The sequence below is a fragment of the Tenrec ecaudatus genome, chromosome 18, assembly GCF_050624435.1.
Source record: "Tenrec ecaudatus isolate mTenEca1 chromosome 18, mTenEca1.hap1, whole genome shotgun sequence".
NCBI lineage: Eukaryota > Metazoa > Chordata > Mammalia > Afrosoricida > Tenrecidae > Tenrec > Tenrec ecaudatus.
In genome coordinates, this window is record NC_134547.1 from 1,071,435 (window position 1) to 1,095,807 (window position 24,373).

Sequence of the window (24,373 nt, forward strand, 5' to 3'; positions counted from 1 at the left end):
CCCGGTGTCGGGAGTCTCTGAAGATCGTTATGGAAAGGGAGGAGCGTGTGTCAGAGGGCCTCTGCCCCCGCGAGCTCCAGGGATCCCAAACCACGGCTCTAAACACCCGCGATCGGCCCGGGCGGCTCCGAAGGGGCCAAGGCCGTGCGCTGCGCTGACCCGCCAGCGGCACAGTTCTCCCGGGCCCTGCGCGGAGCCCCTGGGCCTTTGTTGCGCGGCGTCCGGAGCAGGGGTGCGGGGGCGGGGGTGTCCGCCCTGCTCGTGCGCCCGGGGCGGTGCAGGAACTGCATTACCCAGACGTCTGGGGCATGGCTGGCAGCGGCCTCCGCCAATGGGAGCCCAGCAAAGGGCGCTCCTGGGCCTGCGATCGCGGGGGCGGGGGGCGGGACTTCAGCGTCCCCTTTCTTTGTGGCCGCTCCCGAGCCTGCTGGGTGGGTACCATGGTGACGTAACCCGGAGCCTGGAAAGGACGCGTTGTCCTGATCTCACAAAGGCGGGTCCGAGCCAAGGCGGCGGCGCCTTCCAGGGTGACCCACCCCGAGGCGAGACCGAGTGGGGAGCGCCGCGTCGGGGTCCCAGGCCAGCGCCCGCCGCGCCCGGCCCTGCTGCGCGCAGAAGCCCCATGGCGGCCGCCGCGCTCTCGCACCGAGCTCGGGTGAGTGGGCGTCCTGCAGGCCTCCTGTCCAGCCTCGCATCTCGTCCTCCGCCCGCCCGGGCCGCGGCTCCGCAGTAGGGCGCGCTCCTGGCGGGGACCCCATTTCCTGAGAACTGGGGTGATGAGGGGTGGGGGAGGGACCCCGGCCGCGGGAACATCAGGGTCAAGGCTGCAGGTGCCCCTGAACCACCGAGGCGTGTCTGCAGAGGGTTAGGGAACGTGTCTGCACTGTCGGCTGTGCTGTGCTGGGGGGACTTGGGGAGGGGGGTTGGGGGCTACAGGGCAGTGGTTCAAAGCACACACACACACACACACACACACACACACACACACACACACACACACACACCCCACCCGGATGATCCGCAGAACACACTGGAAGGGGGTTCCTGACGGTGAGGTGCAGGGAAGTTGAGTCCCACAAGGTCACACAGCTTGGTCCGCGCTGCCCTGAGGACCAGAGAGAAGGCAGAGATCTAGAGATCTCCCGCCTACAAGAAGGATTGAACCCAGGGTCACCTGCCTACGGTAGCTCCCTCCTCCCACCGCTTCCCCGCTGCAGACATGCCGCCGAAGCCTGCACATGTGAGTGGAGGGGGTCCCACGGCCTCATGGATTCTGGACCCCCCCCCCCCCCCCCCGCCATATTAGTCTCTGGGATTTTGTGCCCTGGAACTGTGCACCTGCCACCCCGCTAGCGTTTCAACCTAGGGACCCTGAGCACACCCCCACATTTATGAAGTGCTGGTGAAGGACTCCCTGGCGTGGTTCCCGTTGTTTTCATTAGTGGAACGAGGTCCTTGATGTTGTCCCAGGCATAGACGCCTGAACATACACATGGATGCCAGGCTGAGCTGGGCCTATCATAGCTGTTTCCCTTTTCATCGGTACAGAGAGCGGGGCCCAGGAGTCAGGCTGGCATGCTTTCCTAAGGAGTTGGGCATCATTTCCGGAGGCGATGGGAGCAGTGGGAGACTGGAGCCAATGAGAGGTAGTCTGATTCAGGTCTCATTAGGCTCCAAGTTTCTCCAGCATGGAGACAGGGCAGTGGGTGTGATGGGGCTTAGGAGGAGCAGGTGTGTTGATGATGGTGGCTGGATGGTCCGAACCCTGGGATTCTAGATCTCTCTCTTTTTTATTGTGCTGAAATTGTAGGTAACAAAGCACGGACTTGCTCAGTTTCTATGTTCTTGAACTTATGCGCTCTCCCCTGTCCACCTCATCCCACTAGGAACATACACTCACCGCCTCTAATCTAGGTTTCCCCCTTTTCCTGTCCTTCCCAGCCTGGCAACCATTAGTAACCTTTGATACATTATGTATGATATAATATATACATTAACTATATGTATAGTTAATATAATACATACATATGCATGAAGCAACTGCAAGGTCAGCAGTTTGAAACCACCAGCCACTCCTCGGGAGGAAGATGGTGCTTGGTGCTCCCCTCAAGAGTTCGTCTTTGGAGACCCACATAGGCAGCTCTACTCTGCTCACAGGGTCGTGAATGAGTCCTCATTGACTCGATGGCAGGGAGTTTGGTGTGGTTCATATGTCCAATCACACACTGCCCTTTTGTGACTGGCTTATTTCTCTCCGCATGACAGTTTCCACATTCATTCGTGTCTGACAGGCATCAGGACTTCACTTCTATTTATGGCTGGGCAGTATTCCACCGCACTGTGTACCCTGTCATTTGTAGCCGGACAGTTCAGCTGCATCCGCCTTTCGTCTCTTTGTGAAAAGGGCTGCAGTGAATATTGTCCAGGTTTCTATTTCAATTCTTTCCTTTCACCTGGGACTATTCCTAGGCTTTGGATTGCCGGGCCGTATGGTCATTGTATGCTTCACTTTGGGGGGTACCCCCCGACTGTTTGCAGGCGTGTGGGCCCCGGTTTCCATTCCCACCACCAACAGCTGAGGCTCCCACTAATCCACAACCTGGCCAACACCTGTTGGGCTGCCTTTCACTGCTTTACGATTGTCATTCTGATGAGAGTGAGCAGATTTTTCTCACTGTGGTTTTGATTTATGGCACTCTTATTTCTGGCTAGTGAGCCTGGCATCTTCTGTGTATCCCTTTGAACACCTCTTTGAAGAAATGTCACTTAAGGATTTTTTTTTTCCAGTTTAAAAAAGAAAACTTCTAGTGAGCTTTCGGTGAAGGTTTACACCGCAGTTTAGGTTGCCAGCCAACGATTGTCTCACAGAGTGCTCGGTGACACCGAGACTTTCTCACAGTGCGTGGGCATTCTCCATGCTTTCATTCTCGACGTCTCATCTCCGTTACAGTGCGCCCTCGTCCTGTTACAGGTGTCCTCTTTTCAAAAAAGGAATGAGCAGCCATTTGGTCCCAAGTTACTATTTTTAAATTGTTTTATTAGGGGCGCATACAACTCTTATCACAATCCATGCAAACATCAGTGTGTGAAGCACATCTGTACATTCATTGCCCTCATCATTCTCAAAACATTTGCTCTCCACGTAAGCCCCTGGCATCAGGTCCTCATTTTTCCCTTCCCTCCCCGATCCCTCCTCCCTCATGAGCCCTTGATAATTTATAAATTATTATTTCATCATATCTTGCCCTGTTCAATGTCTCCCTTCACCCCCTTTTCTGTTGTCCGTCCCCCAGGGAGGAGGGCACATGTAGATCCTTGAAATTGGTTCCCTACTGTTGTTTTTAAAACATCACTGTTCTCATTGTGATATGCTTTGTTGTGTGAGCCCACCTGTGACTTAGCTGGAAAGGTGACCTGGGGCACTACTACTTACTGTCAACAATGGTAGCCTGTCTCTGCACAGTTTTAAAATCGGTTTGTGTGTACTTTTGTTGGTACACTGTAGAAGGGTGGATAGGTAGATGATAGGTTCCTGCTCTTCTCTCCGCGATAGATGAGAGGACACTGTTCTCTCCGCGATGGTTTCTAAAACTTTCTCCCTCTCTTTAGCCTATCTCTTCATTTGGTTGATGAAAACTTCAGTCTGTCTTTTACATCTGTCGGCCTGGATTTTCATATTTTGAATGTCACAGAGACAAAAATAGCAGTCAAAATATCCCCATGGCTGTAGTTTGGGTGGGTGGAAGGATTTGCAGGGCGGTTGACTTGGAATGGGAGTCGGTGGTAGGAGCGGTTTTGATCGGAGATCTCAGGAACTTTGTTTGGACCGTGTCAAGGAGTAACGAGGGCGAACGTGTGGAAGCATCCAGTGCACAACTGGACACACAGGTGGGGGACTCGAGGGAGGAGTTTGGGATGGGACAGCTCCGGAAGATGGGGGGTGGGCAGGTGGGCACAGGATGGACCTGGAGGTCACTTTTAGGAAATGGGAATTCTGGCCATGGTGGCATGCTGCTAGCAAGATGAAAAGGCAAAGATGTGTGTGTGTGTGTGTGTGTGTGTGTGTGTGTGTGTGTGTGTGTAGGGGGAACCCAGGACTAGGTTTTTGGCTAGGGCTCTGGGTAGAGTTAGTGTGCATCACAAACAGAGATGCAGTTGAGAAGGGCCTATGGGAGGACTGTGGAGAGAAGGTGCTCTGGCAGGTGGCTGATGGATTGAATTATCCCACTCAAAGTGTGTGTTTGAGCCTTGATTCCCTTACCAATGGGTGTAATCCCACTTGGAAATAGGCTTGTTGTTGGATGAATGAGACCCGAGGAGTGTAAGGAGGAGCCCTGGTGGCATAGTCATTACTACTTGGACTGCTAGCTGCAAGGTCAGCAGTTCGAAGCCAGAAAAAACAAACAGACAGTGCTTTCTACTCCTGTAAAAAGTTACAGTCTTGGAAACTCACAGGGGCAGTTCTACCCTGCCCTATAGGGTTCCCTAATCAGCATTGACTCACAGAGAGGATGTGAGTTTGTTTTTCCCTCTTCCTTCCTTCCTTCCTTCCTTCCTTCCTTCCTTCCTTCCTTCCTTCCTTCCTTCCTTCTTTCCTTCTTTCCTTCCAGTGTAGGGTAGGTCCCAAATCTAATCCCTATGAATATAAAGGGCAAGCTAAACCCCCAAACAAAACCAAAACCCAAACTCACTATGGATATAAAGAGCAAGCTAACCCCTCCAACAAAAACAAAAATAAAACTTGCTATAGATTAGAAGAACAAGCTAACCGCCCCCCCCAAAAAAAACAGCACAAAAACAAAACGCACTGCCATCAAGTTGATTCCGACGCATAGTGACTATTAGCAGCCCCGACAGAAATGGACTAGGACAATTGGGGCAGGCTCTGAGGGGGAACCGTGCATGTTGCTGCTCGCATTCCAGTTCACACCTGCACACGCTTGTTACAAACAACGTGTGTTTAGGCTTGTGATCAGTGGGTGGCTGCCGACGAGTTCCGTCGTAGGATTATTCACGTGTCTTTGAAGGCCGTGACTGCCAAGGGAATTTGCTGGGCTGTGAAACAACGCAGAGGGGTCGGCTCAGAAAGTCATGACCACCGTGTGTCTGGGATTCCAAAAGCGTCCTTGTGGTAGAAGCGAGGGTGGCTTGAGACTTTGTCTCAAGTATTTGGGAAATTTCAGGATGGACCAGTCTCTGGAGAAGGGCATCATGCTTGGTAAAGTAGAGGTTCAGTTAAAAACACACACAAAAGAGAAGGTTCCTCAAGAGGTGGATTGTCCCAGTGGCTGCAACAGTTGGCTCAAACATAAGAGCAATTGGGAGGCTGGTGCAGGACCACAGCATGGCGTTGTGTTGGGCAATGGGTCGCTCTGAGTTGGAACTGCCTGGACAGCACTCACAGCAGCAGTCTGTGTAGATCTTCCCCAGGAGCACTGGATGTCCACAGGGCATCACTGGGAAGAAGTATTCAGAAAATGGAAAACTTTCCCCCCAACTATAATGATCCCAATTCTACCTTGAAGACCTGGTTAGACCAGAGGATGCACAGCGGCACAGTGGGGATCTGGAAACACAGGGAATCTAGGACAGATGAACCCTTCAGGACCAAGGATGAGAGTGGCGATATGGGGTGTAGAACGGGGAAACCAATCTTGGGGATCTACATATAACCTCTTCTCTGGGGGATGGGCAACAGGAAAGTGGGTGAAGGGAGATGCCGGGCAGTGTAAGATAAGATAAAATAATAATTCATAAATTATTAAGGGCTCATGAGGGAGGGGATAGTGGGGAGGGAGGGGGAGGGAAAAAAGGAAAATGAGGAGCCGATTCCGGGAACCCAAGTGGAAGGCGAATTTTGAGAATGATGAGGGCAACAAATGTACAAGTATGCTTTACACAATTGATGTATGTATGGATCGTGATAAGAGTTGTATGAGCCCCAATAAAATGATTTAAATTAAAAAAAAGAAAGAAAAGAAAATGGAAAGCTGCCTTGGTGAGAAAAAGGCCAGGGAAATTTTGTGAAGGAGCCTCCCATCCTGATAGTGCACCTGCTCGTTCTCTGAAGGCAGTTCTACAAGAATTTCCTTGGGGGACCTTCCCCTATCACCGTAGAACCCTGGTCTGGCTCCTTCAAGCCCCCCAGACGCAAAGACTGTGAAAGGAGCACGGCCTGTGGGCCTCGATGGTGCCAGACCGTCCTTTTGGCTTGGTGCCAAGTAGGGAACACAGACTGGTTGAGGGAAGGGCGAGAGAAATGTCGACCTATGTGGGGACATGATGACCAGCAGCAGCCTCACATTGCGGTATGTCTCTGTGTTTCTACGATTCTAGAGCAGTACTTCCTTTGTTCCCACCTGGATTTTTTTTTTAACTAAAGTTACCACACGGAGATAGGCAAGAAACAAGGAACATCAGGGTTTCCTCAGAGTTGACAGAGCAAAAGCTTCCTCTCGAGCTGCTTGTTGCTCTAAATCAGAGCATCTTGAACTGTGAAAAATATATTTCTGTTCATGAAAGCCACCCGCTTGTGACATTTCTGTTCCAGCGGCATTAACTAAGACCGTGGGCAAGACTTCTTTTTTTAAAAAAATGTATTGGGGGCTCGTACAACTCTTATTACAATCCATTGTGTCAAGCACATTTGTACATTTGTTGCCATCATCATTCTCAAAACAATTGCTTTCTGCTTGAGCCCTCCCTCCTCGCTCCCGCCCCACCATGAACCCTTGATAATTTATAAATTATTTTGTCATATCTTAAACTTTCCAATGTCTCCCTTTACCCACTTTTCTGTTGTCTGTCCCCCAGGGAGGAGATTATATGTAGATCCCTGTAATCAGATCCCCTTTTCCACCGCACCCTCCCTCCACCCTCCTGGTATCGCCACTCTCACCATTGGTCCTGAAAGGATCATCCGTCCTGGATTCCCTGTGTTTCCAGTGTGCATCCTCTGGTCTAGGCAGACTTGTAAGGGAGAATGATAGTGGGGGGTAGGGGGTGATAAGGAAGCATTAAGGAACTATAGGAACGTTGTATGTTTCATTGTTGCTACACTGCGCCCTGACTGGCTCATCTCCTCTCCGTGACCCTTCTGTAAGGGGGTGTCCAGTTGCCTACAGATGGGCTTTGGGTCCCCACTCCGCACTCCCTTCATTCATAATGATATGATGGGCACATGACACATGTGGAAACCGAGGGAGTGGAAGCAAGAGGACTGAGTTTGCAGTAGGAACAAAATGCTCTGTGAACTCCTGAGAATTTTGCTGAGACCCTTGAGTTTAGGGTTTGAGTCGGGCTGAGAAATAGGTTCAGAGACACATGCGGACTCTGGAAAAGTCAACTAGGATGAGGGCAGAGGTGTGTGGGAGCTGGCTTTCCAAGTGGCTTGGGTAGAAAGAGCAAGGCTTTGGGTGGTGAGAGCCAGCAAGGATGTCACAAATGGTGGCTCTAGAACCACAGGCGGTTCTAGTCAGCTGGCGTTAAGGCAGGTGTGGGAGTTGGGAAGGGACATCTTCACAGGTCATTGAAGATCTGGATGCTGGGTGTCATGTGCAGTGACGTGTGGGGAAGCCCAGAAGGTGCCTCCGTTGTGAGGTAGGGGTTAGGGGGAAAAGTATGCAACAAAGAGTAGGGTGCATGTGGGGTAGCCTGTGAACTGATGGCCTGGGCCTTGCATTGGGGACCCAAGGGTGAAGGTTAAGCCTCTATTTGATTGTGCCCAGAAGGCATGATCCCAGGGACCTTACGAGGAACACCTCCCAGTGCCAAACCCACAGCTGAGATCTCATCTGTCTGCCCACCTGCCTCTTAGTGCTGTAAGCTGACACAGCAACAGATGGGACCATGAGGGAGAGTGGGAGTCACTGCCCCCAGGGGAGTGAGAACTGGGGAGGAAGGTGACTAGGGGATGGTCTGGGGCTTGGGGTCCTAGGAGAGAAGCTAATTATGGAATAATCTGTTGTCCCCATTACAACAGGGCGGTGTGACCTTTGAGGATGTGGCCATTTACTTCTCCCAGGAGGAGTGGGGGCTCCTCGACGAGGCTCAGAAGATGCTGTACAGCGATGTGATGCTGGAGAACTTCGCCATCATCGCCTCGCTGGGTAAGGCACTCTGTCCATTCCAGTGTCCTGAACTGGTCTCTGCTTCCTGTCTTGTCTCCAGGGACAGCTCTGTCTGTCCTTCTAGAGTTAGACTGGCCTGGCCTGTGTGCATTCGGTGCCAGTGTTGAGCTGGGGGCACTGCTTGCCCAAGAGTGTGCAGGGAAGAGTCCAAGAGGTGATATTTTCTAGTCGTCCCAATGGCTCCCACCCTGCTTGACTTCTCTTTGCTGGGTGACGTGTCCACATCCACACCACCTCTGTGTCCCAGGTTCTGCCCCTTCCCCTGGCTGGTGTTCCTCGTGCCTGCCTATACCAGGAATTACATGCACCGTTATGCGCAGTACGGATGGGGTTCCACGCTTGTTCCTTTTTCCCTTTTTCTTTAGTATTTTTTATTGGGGTATTTTACAGCTCTTATTACAATCCATACATCCATCCATTGTGTCAAGCACATTTGTACATATGTTGCCATCATCATTTTCAGAACATTTTCTTTCTTCTTGAGCCCTTGGTATCAGCTCATTTCTCCCCTCCCCTACACTCCCTCATGAGCCCTGGATCATTTATAAATTATTATTTTTTTCGTGTCTTACACCGACCGCTGTCTCCCTTCACCCACTTTTCTGTTGTCCACCCCCCTGGGAGGGTGTTATGCATCAATCATTGTGATTGGTTCCTCCTTTCTCCTCCCACCTTCCCCCTGCCCTACTGGTATCGCTACTGTCATTATTGGTCCTGATGGGATTGTCTGTCCTGGATCCTCCGTGTTTCAATCTCTTATCTGTACCAGTGTACATGCTCTGGTAAGGTAGAACTGGGGTCATGATAGTGGGGCAGAGGGAGGAAGCATTAAAGAACTGAAGGAAAGTTGTGTGTTTCATCAATTCTACGCTTGTTCTTGCAAGAAACTCATTCATGGTGTTGTTTTGTAAGGTCAATTGTGGTGTATTGTGTGCTGACCTGCTTTGGACCAGTGCCAACTGCCCAACTGTACTGTCTTCCCCTTGGGGCTTGTTTCCTGCAGGGCTGGTGTAGTTGTGGGAAGGGTTTTGCAGGCAGCTTCTCATTTGCCAGCCTGAGATGCGTGTCAGGCTAGCCTCAAAGGAGGCCTGATCCCGCCGAGTCTCTTTGTTGGGGGCTTTTACAGCTCTTAGAATAATCCGTACATCCGTTGCATCAAGCACATGTGTACATAGGCTGCCATCATAATTTCCAAGACATTTTCTTTTTACTTGAGCCCTTGGTATCAGCTCCTCTTTTTTCCCCTCCTTCCCTCACCCCCACCCTCTTAAACTGCTGATAAATTATAAATTATTATTATTTTCATATCTTATACCAGCCACTGTCTCCCTTCACCCATGTTTCTGTTGTTTGTCCCTCTGGGTGAGGGGTTAAATGTCCATCATTGTGATTAGTTACCCCTTTCTCCTCCGCCTTCCCCGTACCCTCATGGCATCACTACTCCCATTACTGGTCCCAAGGGGTTTATCGGTCCTGGATTCTGTGTGTTGAGAGCTTTTATCTGTACCAGTGTACATGGTCTGGTCTAGGCAGATTTGTAAGGTAGATCTGGGGTTATGATAGTTGGGGGGAGGAAGCATTGAAGAACTAGAGGAATGTTGTGGGTTCCATCGGTGCCATACTGCACCCTGGCTCATCCGTCCTTTCCTTGTGACCCTTCTGTGAGGGAATGTGCAATTGTCTACAGATGAGCTTTGGGTCTCCACTCTGAGTCCCCTCGTTTGCATCGATATGATTGTTTGTTTTGGGCTGGTGTGCTTCTTCCATGTAGGCCTTGTTGCTTCCCTGCTAGATAGCCACTTGTTTAACTTCAAGCCTTTAAGACCCCAGATGCTAGATTTTGCAAGAGCCGGGCATCATCAGCTTTCTTCACCACATTTGCTTATTGCCCCATTTGTCCTCAGCGATTATGTAGGGAAGGTGAGCATCACGGAATGACAGGTCATGAGAACAGAGTCCACGGAATCCTCTTCTTGTGGCCACCCAATTGCATAGCTGTGCCCAAGTCATACAGACTCCTGTCCTGTGTTCCCCACTGCTTTGCTGTAAATGCCACTGGCCACACCTCATTTCTACCTTTTCTTCTCCACACTCCACACTTTCTGTGTTGTCATTTCAAACGAGAAACCCAGCCTTTGGCTGCCCTGTCCTTCCGGCCTCTTTGCCACGCCCTATCCCGTATTCTTCAACAACAGCGCAAATGTCATGTGTCCTGAGTGGTGCCCATGGCCTCCAACAGTTGCTACTCAAGTCCAGCGGGACTTCCCTGGGCCTGGACACAACCAGCCTCCAACATTGCCCTCCCGCGGCACTGGCAGCCAAGACCTTCTCTTGAGGCTGATGGTACAGGAGGGAGATAGAGACCCTTGTCGCTTCCTGGACCGCACTGCTTTATTCTGCCCTTTATCCCATGAGGCCTTCCCTGTTTCGTCATAGTTAGACTCCTAGAACTGCAAGGAGCTGCTCCCTGAATGTGCCTCTGGCTGCTCGTGCTCAGACCAATGCCATGGGCCCATTCCTCAACGTGGCTGACACACATTCTTAATGGGGGGCTCTCCCTGCCCACCAAGGTCAACGTATATTTACCAGCCTTTCTCTGCTTTCAGGCCACTGGAATGAAGTGGAGGAGGAGACAGCTTCCGGGCAGCGTGTCTCTATGGGAGTGTCACGGGCCAGGACTCCACAGACAGGTCTGTCCTCTCAGAAGACTCGCCCCTGGGATATGTGTGCCCCGGTTTTTAAAGACATTGTGTCTGAGATGGGAAAGGCCTACCCAGTCCCATCGGTCTTTCTCCAGCACCGGCCCGCTGCACACAGTGAGAAGGCAGGCAGTCACACTGTGCACGGGGCGCCCTTTTTCGGCAGGAAGAGTCATTACAAGAGTGGTGAGCCTGGGAAAGCTTCGAGCCAGGGCCACTCCCTTGCTCACCACCAGAGTGTCTGTGCCGGAGAGGGGCTCTGTGAGGAGAGTCCATGCAGGAAAGCCCCCAGCTACCATTGCAGACGGGCTCAGCAGCAGCAGCAGCAGCAGCAGCAAATGCACAATAAGAAAAGGATCTACATGTGCGGTGAATGTGGGAAAACCTTCACCCACCACTCCTCTGTGAGCAGACACCAGAAAATCCACACAGGAGAAAGGCCCTACATCTGTGGAGAATGTGGGAAATCCTTCACCCACCACTCCTCCCTCAGTAGACACCAGAGAATTCACACGGGCGGGAAGACGTATGCGTGCAGTGAGTGCGGCAAGGCCTTCCTGCGAAGCTGCAGCCTCGTGCAGCACCAGAGACTGCACACGGGCGCCAAGCCCTACGAGTGCTTGGAATGCGGGAAAACCTTTAGCGAAAACTCCACCCTCATTCAACACCGCAGAGTGCACACCGGAGAGAGGCCTTACGAGTGCAGCGAGTGTGGCAAATTCTTCAGCCGAAGCTCCACGCTCAGTCAGCACCGGAGGTCGCACACCGGCGACCGGCCTTACAAGTGCAACGAGTGTGAGAAATCCTTCCGCCAGCGATCGGGGCTCATCCAGCACCAGCGGAGTCACATCGGCGTGAAACCGTACGTGTGCGACGAGTGTGGCAAGCCCTTCAGCCAAAGTTCCGGCCTCATCCAACACAGGCGAGTCCACACGGGGGAAAAGCCCTATGCGTGCAGCAAGTGTGGAAAGTGCTTCAGGCAGAGTTCCGCTCTCCGGCAGCATCAGACGGTTCACACCGGAGAAAGGCCGTATGAGTGTGGGGAGTGTGGGAAGTGCTTTAGCCACAACTCCGGTCTGAATAAGCACTGGCGGAGCCACGCTGGAGTAAGCCTGTACATCTGTGGCCAGTGTGGGAAATCCTTTAGCCACATCACCATCCTCGCACAACACGAGAGAATGCACAGGAGCCACACAAGAGTGAATGTGGTGACCAGTCCTTTGGCTTCCCCCTCATTTAATTCTGGAGCATATGCCCTGGGGAAAGGCCTCACAAGTGCAGGGACGGTGGGGAATTCTTCAGCCAAAAATCCACTCTCGGTCGACACCAGAGAGTTCGCGGGAGGAGCAAGCACATACGAGTGTGGCGAATATGGGAAATCCTTCAGCCAAAGTTCCAGCCTCATCCAATACTGATGTGTTCACAGACAGAGTGGCCTCCTGAGCATGGCACACACAAAAGCTTTTAGCTCAAGGTTGAACGCCATGCCACGCAAGAAAGCCCGCAAGCGGGGAAGGCCTTGCTCACTCTCTGTGCTAACAGCAGAATGGCCCTGGAGAGACCTGGAGGCAGAGCCCGAGTCTCAGACCAATGTCAAGGGTTTGTAAGCTGCATTGCAGGTGGTTCGCTTCCAGGAGCTCTCCCGGAATCCAGTCCCGCCCGCCCGTTCCTGTGGCAGAGCCCGCTCTCCCAGCTGGCAGGTTCCCACCATGTTAATCAGTCACCCCAGGCCTCTCAGTCACGGCAGATGGCTGTGGGCTCTCTAATGCCCTGGATTAAGTCATGAATAGTTTAAACCCTTAGGGCGCTTTCTTCTGTTCGTTGGCCTGTTCTGTACAACACAGACTGGACACATTTTGGCCAAGAGAATCCAGATTCGGTTCTACTAGCAGCTGGCATAGAAAGTCAAGACATCGTTGGCCTTATTTTGACACTCATGATTTTTTTTTTTTTTTAGCTCGTAACTCACCAGGTAGTAACTGCCTGCCTCAAACTTCTCTGGTTTGTGCAATAGCCAAAACCTATGTTGTTCAATCCATCATTAACCTTGGCGCATGAGGCACTGATGATTCAGTGGTACAATTCTTGCTTCCTTCCCGGGCGGGAGATCCAAGCTTGTTCCTGGCTCATGTTCTGCGTACACAGCCACCTGCCTGTCAGCATGCACTGTGGTGGCTTATGTGTTGCTAGGATGCTGGACAGGTGGCATCCAAGCTTCCCGACTGAAGAGTCGGAAGCAAGGCCTCATCACCGGCATCGGGAAACCAGCCATTGGAAACCTTATGGATCATAATGGTCCGATGTGTGAAGGATCACGTGGATGACACATGGCTGGCCAATGAGTCCTTCCGCTGGGCTGGGCACGGGGCACCTGGATTGTAGCCAACTCATCGACGTGGTGATGACGGGAGCAGCTCTGGGGCTTCCGTGTTCTGCGGACAGTCACTCGAAGCGGAATTTGGCTCTGACATCTGTGATGGATGGGCAGCTTCTAGGGGCCGTGCCGAGGAGGTCTGACGGCATGATAGCAGGACAGCTCTCGCTACAGCTGTGCCTGAGGATGTACGTGGTTGGCCAAGAGCGTCTGGAAAACAATTGAGGGGATTTGGGCCCCTAATTTGTGACGTGACTGTCTGTGCATGCGTGTGTGTGTGTGTGTGTGTGTGTGAGAGAGAGAGAGAGAGAGAGAGAGAGAGAGAGAGAGAGAGAGAGAGAGAGAGAGAGAGATTGGTCCACTAGAGGTCACCCTGAGGGTAGGAGAGTTGTGATCACTCCAGTGCTGTTGGGAACAGCATACATTTATTCCCTTATCCTCAGGGGACAGCCGCCCTCCTTGTTGAAGGAAAACAGTCCTCCAGGTTCCACAAACCAGAGCCTTGTTCCCTGAAGTCCAGAATTTTGGGGGGGGGGATGGGGTGATCTTTCTGATTGGAAGGCGATTGCAGCCAGTTGGGAGCCACGGCTGGTACAGAGAGTCGGGGTGTGGTGACTCGGGAGTGGCGGAGAGTGCCACAAACTCCAGATGACATCCTTCTGAATGTGCATTCCCTCAGTGTTCCAGTGACGGGCTGAGCACGGCCCCAGAGACAGCTCTCAGGACCTCCAGATCTAAATGGGTCCCGTGGTGGTGACCGCTGGCACAGCAAGTCACTTCAAGGTGTCCTGGATTCCTGTGCTCTCCTGGGTTGTTGGCGTCAAGTGTGTCGCTGTGCAGACAGGACAACGCGGACGGAGAGAAGTCACGTTTGGCAGTCGGAGACGTGGTTCTGTGCCCTTTGTCTCACCTGGTAACGGTGTTCAGGACGCACCCATTATTTCTTGTCACCGAGACACGGATCCCTTTTTGGCATGAGCCAACGTGCGGTTGCCAAACCTGCAAGCTTTCTGAGAAGTGTGGGTGAACCAAGCAGTTGCTTTACAGCTTGTTTTTTTTAGGCTTCACGACGGTATAACGTCACACAGTGGGCTATACATATTTACAGAAACACACACCTACAAAACCAGGCAAGCATGGTCATGAAAATACATGCCATGCCCACATTTTATCTTTGACAATTTGAAAACCTCTACCTGGCCCCCTTGGCCCTTCATCGAGGTGAACCTGGTGTCGCTTCAGTTGCAGTGAATTGGTGTGCAGCTAATGTGTGTGAGTGCAATCACTAAGTCTTTGCTCTTCTCCCGCCTGTCTTCGCTCTACCTAATAATGTTGACATTCATGGCGGATGCTTCTGCGGACGGTTTATGTTTGTTCCTGAGTACTATTGTAGATGGATAAGTTGTTGTTTGTGCCAGAGTCAATTCGGACTCATAGTGACCCGGTGTCCCTCAGAGCCAAGCACTGCCTGGTTCTGCACCCTCGCAGTCCGTGCTACCTGTCAGTCCTCCCTTGGTCCCAGTGTGTCACCCATCCTGGTTTTTTTGGACCCTCCACCAAGCATGGTGTCCTTCTCCAAGGACTGGTTCATCGGGAAATGTGCCCAAAGGGTCTGAGAGGGAATCTCACCGGCCCTGCTCCTTGGGAACGTTCTGGCCGGACTTCCAGAAGGCGCGTGGTACAGACTGTGTTCCTTCTTGTGGCCGGCCCCGATCCACTCAGCTTTCGTTGCTGACATGCTCATGGAAACATCGATGGAGTCTTCATTCTTCCTTGTTTACGATGCAGCCTTCACACGCGTCTGAGGTGATTCCAAATGCCGCGAGTTGGGTCACATGAACCTCAGTTCTCACGAGGACAACTTTGGCGTCTAGTACCTTTAAGAGGCTTTTTGCAGGAGATTTGCCCGATGCGGTGCATTGTGGAATTTCTTCACGGCTGCTTCCGTGCGGATTGCTGGTGAATCCAAGTAACAGGAGATCCTTGACAAGCTCCCTCTTTTCGCTGTGCATCGGGATTTGCGTGTTGACCCAGTTGTGGGATTTTGTCTTTCTTCATAGTGAGATGTACTTCGCACCGAGGTCTGTGGTTTTGGAGCTCCGTCAGTAAGCTCTTCCAAGTCCTTTATTTCAGCCGGCGAGGCTGTGGCATCTGCGCCTCGCAGGTGGTTAATGAGTCTTCTCTAATCCTGACGCTGGGTTCTTCTTAAGACAGTTCGGCTTCCCAGTTTACTTGTTCAGCTCACAGATTGAATAAGTATGGGGACGGATACAACCCCAGCCACACACCTTTCCTGATTTTAAACAACACAGCCTCCCATTGCACGGTTCAAATGACTGCCTCTTGCTCTATGTACGGGCTGGACAAAAGCACAATTAAGTGCTCCGGATGCCATTCTGCACAGTGTTATCCACAGTTTGCTATGTTCCACCCAGGAAAACGCCTTCGTCCATAAACCACAAGTAAACATCCTTCCAGTATCGTTTTCAGCCAAGATCTATCTCACGGTGATGCTTTCTTTCATTACCCATCTTCTTTGCACACCGCGCGTCCTTGAAACGGGGGAGCATGGACCAGTTCTTTTGGGTACAGTGACACTGCATCCCATTATCTGCTTCAATATTCTCCCCCCGCACCCCCCCGAATCCTTCAGTATTACAGCCGAAAGCTTGAACTTTTTCTTGAGTTCTTTCAGCTTGAGCATGGACAAGTGTTTTCTTCCCTTCTGGTTTTTTTCTACCTTCATGTCTTTGCACAGTTCGCTATACTTCCCTTTGTCCTCTTGATTCACCCTTTTGTCAACAACCTAGTCAGGTGGTTTACACCATTGTTTCTTCTGTTTGCTTTAACTACACTACATTCAAGAGCAAGACTTAAAATCTCTTCTGATATCCGTTTTGCTCTTTCTTGCCTTCCTGTCTTTTCATGACATGTCTTTTTCAAGTATGATGCCTTTGATGTGATCTCACAACTCCCCTAGTCTTTGGTCGTTGGTGTTCCGCCTGTCAGAGCCGTACCAGAGAGAGTCTTTCAGGTTAGGTGGGATATGCTGACGTGCTCTGGCTCACACCGACTTGCTTTCACTTTCCTCAGCTTCGTGAACTTGCATTTGAGCACTGATGGTCTGTTTGGCAGATGGTCCCAACTTTGTTTTGATGAATGATATTGAACTTTTCCATCATCTCTTTCTATGGATGCAGTAGATTTGATTTGATTTGATTTCCGTGTATTATAACCAGTCAAGTCCAAGTATATGGTCGCCATTTTGTTGCTATTTTTGCAATGATTAAGTTGTCAGCTTTACACAATTTTATCCATCTCCAGAGTAGTTTCTAACCCCAACTACTGATCCTTCTTTGTTTCCAACTTTTAGCCACCAGAGATAGCTGTGCATTTTTACTTCTTATTCCATCCATTTCAAGCTGCAGAATTTGATAAAATTCTACTTTTCATCTTTGGCATTAGTGGTATGTAAATTTGAACAAAAGCCATATTCACGGATCTTCCATGTGAGTGTTTGAATATTATCCTATTATTAACAGCGTTGGACTTCAGGTGGATCTTGAAATGTTACTTTGACAATGTGATGCCATCTTTCTACAGTCTGTCGTTCCTGGCAAAGTAGACCATTTGATCAGCGTGACTGATGACAAGGCTAGATCGGCTCCCTGACGTGTAGGGGATACATCTTTCTGAGTTCTATTTCCTTTTTAAAATCAACTATATTGTGACTTAGGTGAAGGTTTACAAACTACCTGCTTTACATTCAACAATTTTTACGCATTATGTTTCACCTCATTCATTTCAGTCTCACAATGAGCCCTTACTTACCCTATTCCATCCCAGTGTCTACCGTTCCCTCTCCTCCTATTCCATCCTTTGTGCTTGGGGCAATGCTGCTCAGTGGATCTTAAGGGATTGACTAGTCTAACACAGGAATGAGCTCAGTGCAGTTCTGAAGGGTGGCTTAGGGCCATAGTCCACTTAATTTTGAATGAGTTCTGATTTCCTGAATTGGTTTATGGTGCAATCTTGGTATTTATTATCTATTTTGAGTCATGTCACACCAGCAAATGAAGGTCCTGAAAGTTGTACTCCATCCGTGTCATTAAGTTCAACTCTACTTTGAGGTGTCAGCTCTTCCCCAGTAGTATTTTGTGTGCTTTCCAACCCGAGGGGCTCCTCTTGCACTGTGCCAGACAGTGTTCCTCTGTTAGTGCTTAGGCTTTCAGAAGTAGATTGCCATCTCCTTCTTAGTCTGGAAGATCAGCTGGTACCCGACCATCGTGGGTGATCCTGCTGGTGTTTGAAATACAGGTGGCACACCACAGTAAGGAGAAAAAATGACAGATGAGTGGTGGAGACGCTGTTTGTTCATTTGCTTTTAATTAATAGACATTTGTGTTTCACGTGCATGATTGCCGCAAACAAATCTGGCTTGAGCCTCGGTGTGCATTTCTTAATTGCGGTGATACGCATATTCCTATCTTGGGACCTCTGTGACTGTGTAGCGGAAATGGGGTGTTTGAACAGAAAGGAATTCTCCCAGCTTTGCAGGCTGTTGCTCTGCTGTGCTATGGAGCGATTCCCACGGCTAAGAACCCTGCAGGACGGAGTAGTACTGTGGCACCAAGTTCCCTAGGCTGTGACCGTCCAGGAGCAGATCGCCAGGTCTCTCTGCCTCCGAGCAGAGAGAGGGTTTCAACCATGGGCCTTTCTGCTAGCAGCTGGGTGCTCAACCAGCTACTGCTCCTTTGTGGGATGTTAGAAGACACAAAGTAAGATGTTGGCAGAGCCCTGCGCCCTCCCTGGGCTTTAAGGAAGAATCACTTGCCTTTTTGTAGCATCTTGTGCTTACTGGCTACCCTCTAATACCTTTGCAGACTTTGGCTTGCAGTTGCACCGCTCCAATTTCTACCTTACCTTCCCACGGGCATCTTCTGTCTCTTCAAGTTTCCTTCTTATAAACACACCCGAAATCATATTAATAGCCCCCCTAATCCAGTAAAACCTCAACTTGATTACATCTGTGAAGTCCATTCTCAAGTAAAGGCACATTGGTCAATGCTAGGAGTTTCCCTGCTATGGAGTCGATGCTGACCCTTAGTAACCCACAGGACAGAGGAAAACTGCCCCTGGAGGGTCCCCAGGCTGTAATTCTTCATGGGAGTAGGAAGCCCACTCTTCTCTCAAGGAGGGGCTGGAGCCCTGGTGGCGTAGTGGTTACACATTGGGCTAACCACAAGGTTATCAGTTTGAACCCCCCCACCCACAGCTAGGCCAGGGGTTCAGACTTCAAAAATATCCACATGTGGGGTTGTGCCACAATTCAACCTCAATGTGTGGACATATGTCCTATTTCTCAACACCTCAGAGCAGGAGCAAGTTTAACTTATTAGAGGCGACCCTGTTTGCTTTCTGAAATGGTTGTACTTTTTTGCCCTCCTACGATGAGACTGCCTGTTTCACCACAGTCTTCGCATGGTCTTGCAGAGACTTGGTGTGACCCATCTTCTTCATCTTAATTGGTTTCATATCTAGGTGGGGACCGGGTTGGCTCAGTGGTAGCATCCTCAAATTCCGGTCAACAGATGCTTGCTTAGTCCTAGGTTGCCGGACAGGGCCTGATGATCTACACCTGAAATTCAGGTCATGAAAACCCAGTGTTCCCAACAATCCCCTCCCATGGCATGCCAAGTTACCCTGAGTCAGGGGCCTGGTAGCTCTGAGGCTTTATGATCCTGGGCTTCACTTTCGTGGGCTCCTTTCCTGCGATTGTCTCTGGTGATGCATTTCTTTTTTTGGTGATACATTTCTTTGTGTATTTTGCATCGTTCGTTTTGTAGATGTTGCCCACTTTCCCCTTTTACTAACAAAAATCTATATCAAAGACATGTTGGAGTATCTTTAGTTCAATTATTTCACCCCCACAATCGATTTTCTTCTGTTAATCATTTTATTGGGGGGGGGAGGATTCTTCCACATCTTATAATAATCCATCATTCAGTTGTAGTAAGCACACTTGAATATATGTTACCATCAACGGTTCTAAAATGTTTTCTTGTTCTTGAGTGATATAAGATCATTGTTAATACAAGGAGGCTTCAAAAGGTTCATGGAAAATTCCATGACCTTTTCCTTCTGTTTGCCCCTGAACTTTTTGCGGGCCCTCTACCCTAGCTTATATGTGAATATGGCACACTGCATTTCCTCACTGTTTTGTGCCATTCATAATGGAACAGCTGCAGAGAGCAAGGCCCAAAACGTTAGTAATGCAGTCTCCATTAATTAAGTCTAGACAGTAAACGGAGCCAGCCCTGCTGTGCAGTGATTGTGCATACTTCTGCAGGAAACTCTGCTTTGTACAAGTTTTTGCCTCCTTTTGTAAAAGAGGAGGGAAGATATTTCCCTGTTCTAAGCATGCCCCCTGGCGGCCAGTCTCTAGTCTGTCTATCTATCTATCTATCTATCTATCTATCTATCTATCTATCTATCTATCTATCTATCATCTATCTCTCCATCTATCTAGCATCTATCTATCTATCTATCTATCTATCTATCTATCTATCTATCTATCTATCTATCTATCTATCCATCCATCCATCCATCCATCCATCCATCCATCCATCCCTGGCAGAGTCATGGTTATCCATTCCTCCAGGGAAAAGCAAGGCTTTCTATCCCCATAAAGATTCATAGTCTCTGAAATGCACAGGGGCAGCTCCACCCTGTCCTTTGAGTTAGAATCAACTCGATGGCAAGGAGTTTGGTTTGGTCTGAGATGCAGTCCAGTTGGAACTCATCGTGAGCAATGGCTCACCTGGTCTTGTAGCATCCTATGACGGTGGGTGTGTTTGATCACAGTTGCTGCAGCCACTGTGTCCATTCATCCTGTTGCGTGTCTCACTAATTTTCCTGACCTCCTACTCCAGTGTATGTGTATATAAAAGTAAAACACAGTAATGAAGAAATGACAGATTTTGAGTTTCTTCGTCCTTCAGTAAATGATGCACATATCAAATGTACCAGGCATAACAATATTCTCGAAATAGTCATCAACGAATAGTGCCTGCATCTTCAATACAGCTGATTTTCCAATACAGATGAGTTCTAGTCCCTGCCCCCTGGGTGGGAGGAGGGGAGAGGTTAAAACTTTTACGAATAAGCGTTTCCTGTGGAAGCAGGTACCTAGGAAAGAATGATCGTGGGTTCCTGTTTAAATCTCGATGTTGATTTGGTCCTCGACTCTGCCCCGTAGGCTCACTGTGAATCAGGATGAACTCGATGGCACCTAACAGCAAGCTATGTTTGGTAAGCGAGCAGGCCGGAGGAAATGAGGGAGACCTTTAGTGAGACGAATTCACACCGTAGCTGTCGCAGTGGGCTGAACCCGCCGACCATCATGGAGGTAGCACAGGCTTGGCACGTTTTCACTCTGTCCTGCCCAAGGTTACCGGGAGGGGGCGCTGCCTCAGTTGGCAACAACCAGAAGCAGTTTGTAATTTATGACGCACCATCTGCCAGGGCTTTGGGATTCAGGTTGTTATCACAGGAAAAAAACAACAACAAACAAGCCTGATTTCATACTGGGCACGGGTTTGCCAAAAATCGAACATGGTGTAAATAACACGTCCAAGACAACGTTCTTAAGTTGTGTATTGTTACTCGTTAGAGAGCATCAGACAACAGTGATATTGTGATCTTGAGACGCTTCCGTGTTTGGGAGTTCGGACTAGAAACTTGCCCCGTTGTGGTGAGATGAGTTTCACTTTTCAGACCTCTCTCGAGCTCCTTTATACCTTGGTTCTTTGGAAAAATCACTTGAGAGGTAGCCCCCTGCCCCCGGTTGCCCTTGTTCTAGTCCAGAGGATTTTGGATATTTTTTTGTCTTGTCCTAGGCTGCAGCCTGCCCTGGCATGGGCCACATTTATGTACCTTCCTGGGACTGCTGGGATGCATATGCAAATGACGTCAGAATAACCTCCTTGCGTGGCTGCAGTGACTGCGGCCTGGGATTTGCCAGTTGATGGACCCGTGTGGAAGGGGCTTCAGGCCTTTAACGGTCTAGGAGTTTGCGTTTTTTATGCACCCCGCTCCGCGGAGGTTTGCAGACAGAGTGGAAGAAAGCAGCAGAGAAGGCCAGAGAGGCTAGAAGAAAGAAGCAGAGAGGACGCCTGGAGCCTCCTCCGAGAGAGGCGAACACAGGCAAGGGTTCTGATGCTGAGAACCGTGACAGGCCAGGACGCGGCCCCGTGGCTCCATTGCTGATGATGGCCAAAACCCGCTGCTGGGAATGCAGCAAAGACAATTGAACAAAACTCTCACACTGGCGACGCGCTGGGTTATTTTGCAGTGGGAAAGCTGGTGGCAGGGAAGCCTGCCCTAAGGGGCCCAAGAGGAGCCCTGTCTACAGGGGACTGAGAGGGGACTTGCATGGCGGAAAGACAGGCCTGCTTGCTTACAGACCCGGGGAGACGTGTGCGCTCTAGGGCGAAGCCTTCCAGCTTCCCATCCTGATGCTGACTTGTACCCTGTTCCTTACTAGACCGCTTGACTGTAAGTACAGTGAGTTCTGCGTGGCCATTGTGATGAATTAGCAAACCCAACAGACAAGCAGACAGCGCCATTAGGTGGATGGCTGGTGTCAGCCTTGATCACAAGGTTGAAGAACGGAGGAGGCTTGTCTGCTCTCAGCCCATAGGGATCTGATTTGTGCTGTCTTGATTCTAATGATCTCCTCTGGAGTTGGACGGGTTCAGACCCAACCTCTACTCAATTGATGTAAACATTGAGGTGACACCAAACTACTTATCAAGTGAGGAGTGTTTCAAGCGAGAAGAAAATGACTCGGGAACACCTTGCATTGGGAAGACAAACATGGACTTGAAAGGGCTGAAGGAAGTTCACTGTGTTTGGAAATAGAGTATGAGGTGACACGGGCCATTGGGGGCGGGTGTCTGGCAAGCGTTGGGGATTACAGGAAAGGTCAGAGTTGTGTGTGTACACGAGTGTTCATTGAAGCACTTTCCACAATAGACAGAAGGTGGCAACAACTGAGAGGCCCGTCGACAGATGAGCGAATAAACAGAAGGCAGTGGATACGCACAGTGGAATATTACGCAGCCATAAAGAGAACAGCAGTCCCGATGCTTTGGCACAACATAGAGGAACCCAGAATACACACTGAGAAAAACTAGTCACAAAAAAGGACAACTACTATATGACCTTACTTATGTGAACTAAGCAAATATATAGAAACCAAAGATTCTTAATGGTTACTAGAGGTGGGTGGGAGGGGGTGAGGGGGAGTTTTTGTTCAGAAGGCATTGAGTTTATGCTAATGGTGGTGGCATTTGGGGGAAACGATAGTGATCATGGTGTCACAACATGAAAAAATGTAATCGATGCCATTGAATTGTAATTGTGACAGTTGTGTGGTCTAATGTTTGGGTGTGAGCGCTTGCTCCACACTTGTTAAAAGTTGTAAGTGTGAACCGCCTACATGTCCATTAACAGATGAATAAGCAAAGGAAGTGTGGTCTCTCCAGACAATGGCGTCTTCCTCAGTGATAGAGAAATGAAGCCCGACACACATTACAGACATGATGAACCGTGAACAAATGATGCTGTGTGAAATAGGTCGGTCACACAAGGACACTTATGATCCTGCTTAAATGAATAGGCAAATGTCTAGAAACCAAAGTTTATTAGGGCAGGCTGGAGTAAGGGGAGGGGATAAAGCCAATTCTCAGGGGGGCGGGGGCGGGGGTGGGGAGGGGACACTGAGCTTCTATTCAGGAGGTGGAAACATCCGGGAATGAAGAAGGGTGATGGTGAACATGATGGGCATGATGTTACTGAAATGTCCACGTGAAGCTTATTGAAATGGCATTTCGTTATACGAATATTTACCTCAATCATAATGACCAAGAGCTTTTCATGAGATAATTTGAGTCATAGTCACCCAAATTTTGAAATCAAGTCCTGAAGGAATATTGCTTACTATCTGTAAATATAAAACTCATACCTATCTTGTCTAAATAATTTTGTAGTCGAATATATTGCATTAGAGCTTAGATTCTGAAAACGCTTAGTTTGTGGAAGGCTGTAGTCTACAGTGGATGCCCTAGCTTCCTTTTGAAGCTTGACATGAACTCAAATGCTATTTGAGTCTTCCTGTTACTTCCCCCGTGCTGGCAATTAAACCAGCAGTGGCCGAGCTTAAAGCCTGGGCAAGCATTGGGGAGGGCCGCGTGTCCCAGGAAGCAGTGGTTGATGATAGAGAGCATGGCCGTGGAGGGGCCTTTCCCCTTCTGCTAACACAAAGAACTAGGGAACTTAGCTCGGCTTGCTCATGCGCAAAGAACTAAATCACTGGGCACGCCCTTAATGATGTCCTGAAATTTACCCACCAGATGCATGCTATCTAATTTAAGTCACAGGTTGGGTCCTGGTGGCTATGACGCAGGGTTGCATGACCTTGAGTCATTCCCGCATCACCCCGTAGCCAGTAAGCAGAACTCCCGAGCCACCCCAATGGCCCTCTTTTACAGCGGCAGTTCTGTACCTATCCCAATCATGGTCCTTTCCCACCTGCCACCATTCACGATCTTAGGGCCACCTCCTTTGTTCTCCGGTGTATATAATAGAAACAAGGCTGTGATCCAGCAGGCATCACCTGCCCCCGTACTGTGTACATGTTGATGGGTTCCCTCATCTGGGATGATTGTCTTTGTTTTGTCTTTTGTCTTGTTTAAGGTTTAATAAAAGGGTTACTCGTAGAACCTATTTGAATCTGGAGTCTTTTTTCTCTCTCCCCGAATACAATGTTTAGGTAATTTGTGTGTAATGAATAAACAATCATGTAGCTTTCTGAGCAATACTCTGATTATAGCAAGACCCGTTTCTTTTCTTCATCAGTCTCCCAAAGGACTCTACTCACTTGAAGATATATTGCAGATATATTTTCTTTAGGGTTTTTCTTTGTGTTAGTCTGGGTTCTTTAGAGAAACAAATCCACAGAAACTCATGTATAAGAGAGAGTTTTATATAAAGGTTAAGTGCGCATCAAGAAAACATCCCAACCCAGTGCTGCCCAAGCCCACAAGTCCAACATGAACCCATATGTCCAACACCAATCCAAAGTCCTCCATCTCACAAAACAGACACAA

General features: G+C 49.6%; 1 protein-coding gene across 1 annotated transcript; it reads left to right on the forward strand.

The window, feature by feature from the left end:
* Window positions 1-424: 424 nt before the first annotated feature.
* On the forward strand, window positions 425-23,986 carry LOC142432503 (uncharacterized). The gene is made up of 3 exons (XM_075537766.1): window positions 425-655; window positions 7,982-8,108; window positions 10,736-23,986. The coding sequence occupies exons 1-3, from the start codon at window positions 623-625 to the stop codon at window positions 12,241-12,243; spliced, it is 1,668 nt and encodes a 555-aa protein (XP_075393881.1). The 5' UTR covers window positions 425-622; the 3' UTR covers window positions 12,244-23,986.
* The last annotated feature ends 387 nt before the right edge of the window (window positions 23,987-24,373 follow it).

Bases quoted from the DNA above. Each gene is read 5' to 3' on its own strand.
- LOC142432503 (XM_075537766.1), top strand. From the start codon at position 623: ATGGCGGCCGCCGCGCTCTCGCACCGAGCTCGG. The intron at 656-7,981 runs GTGAGTGGGCGT...CCATTACAACAG, and splicing joins CGCTCTCGCACCGAGCTCGG to GGCGGTGTGACCTTTGAGGA. The intron at 8,109-10,735 runs GTAAGGCACTCT...CTCTGCTTTCAG, and splicing joins CGCCATCATCGCCTCGCTGG to GCCACTGGAATGAAGTGGAG.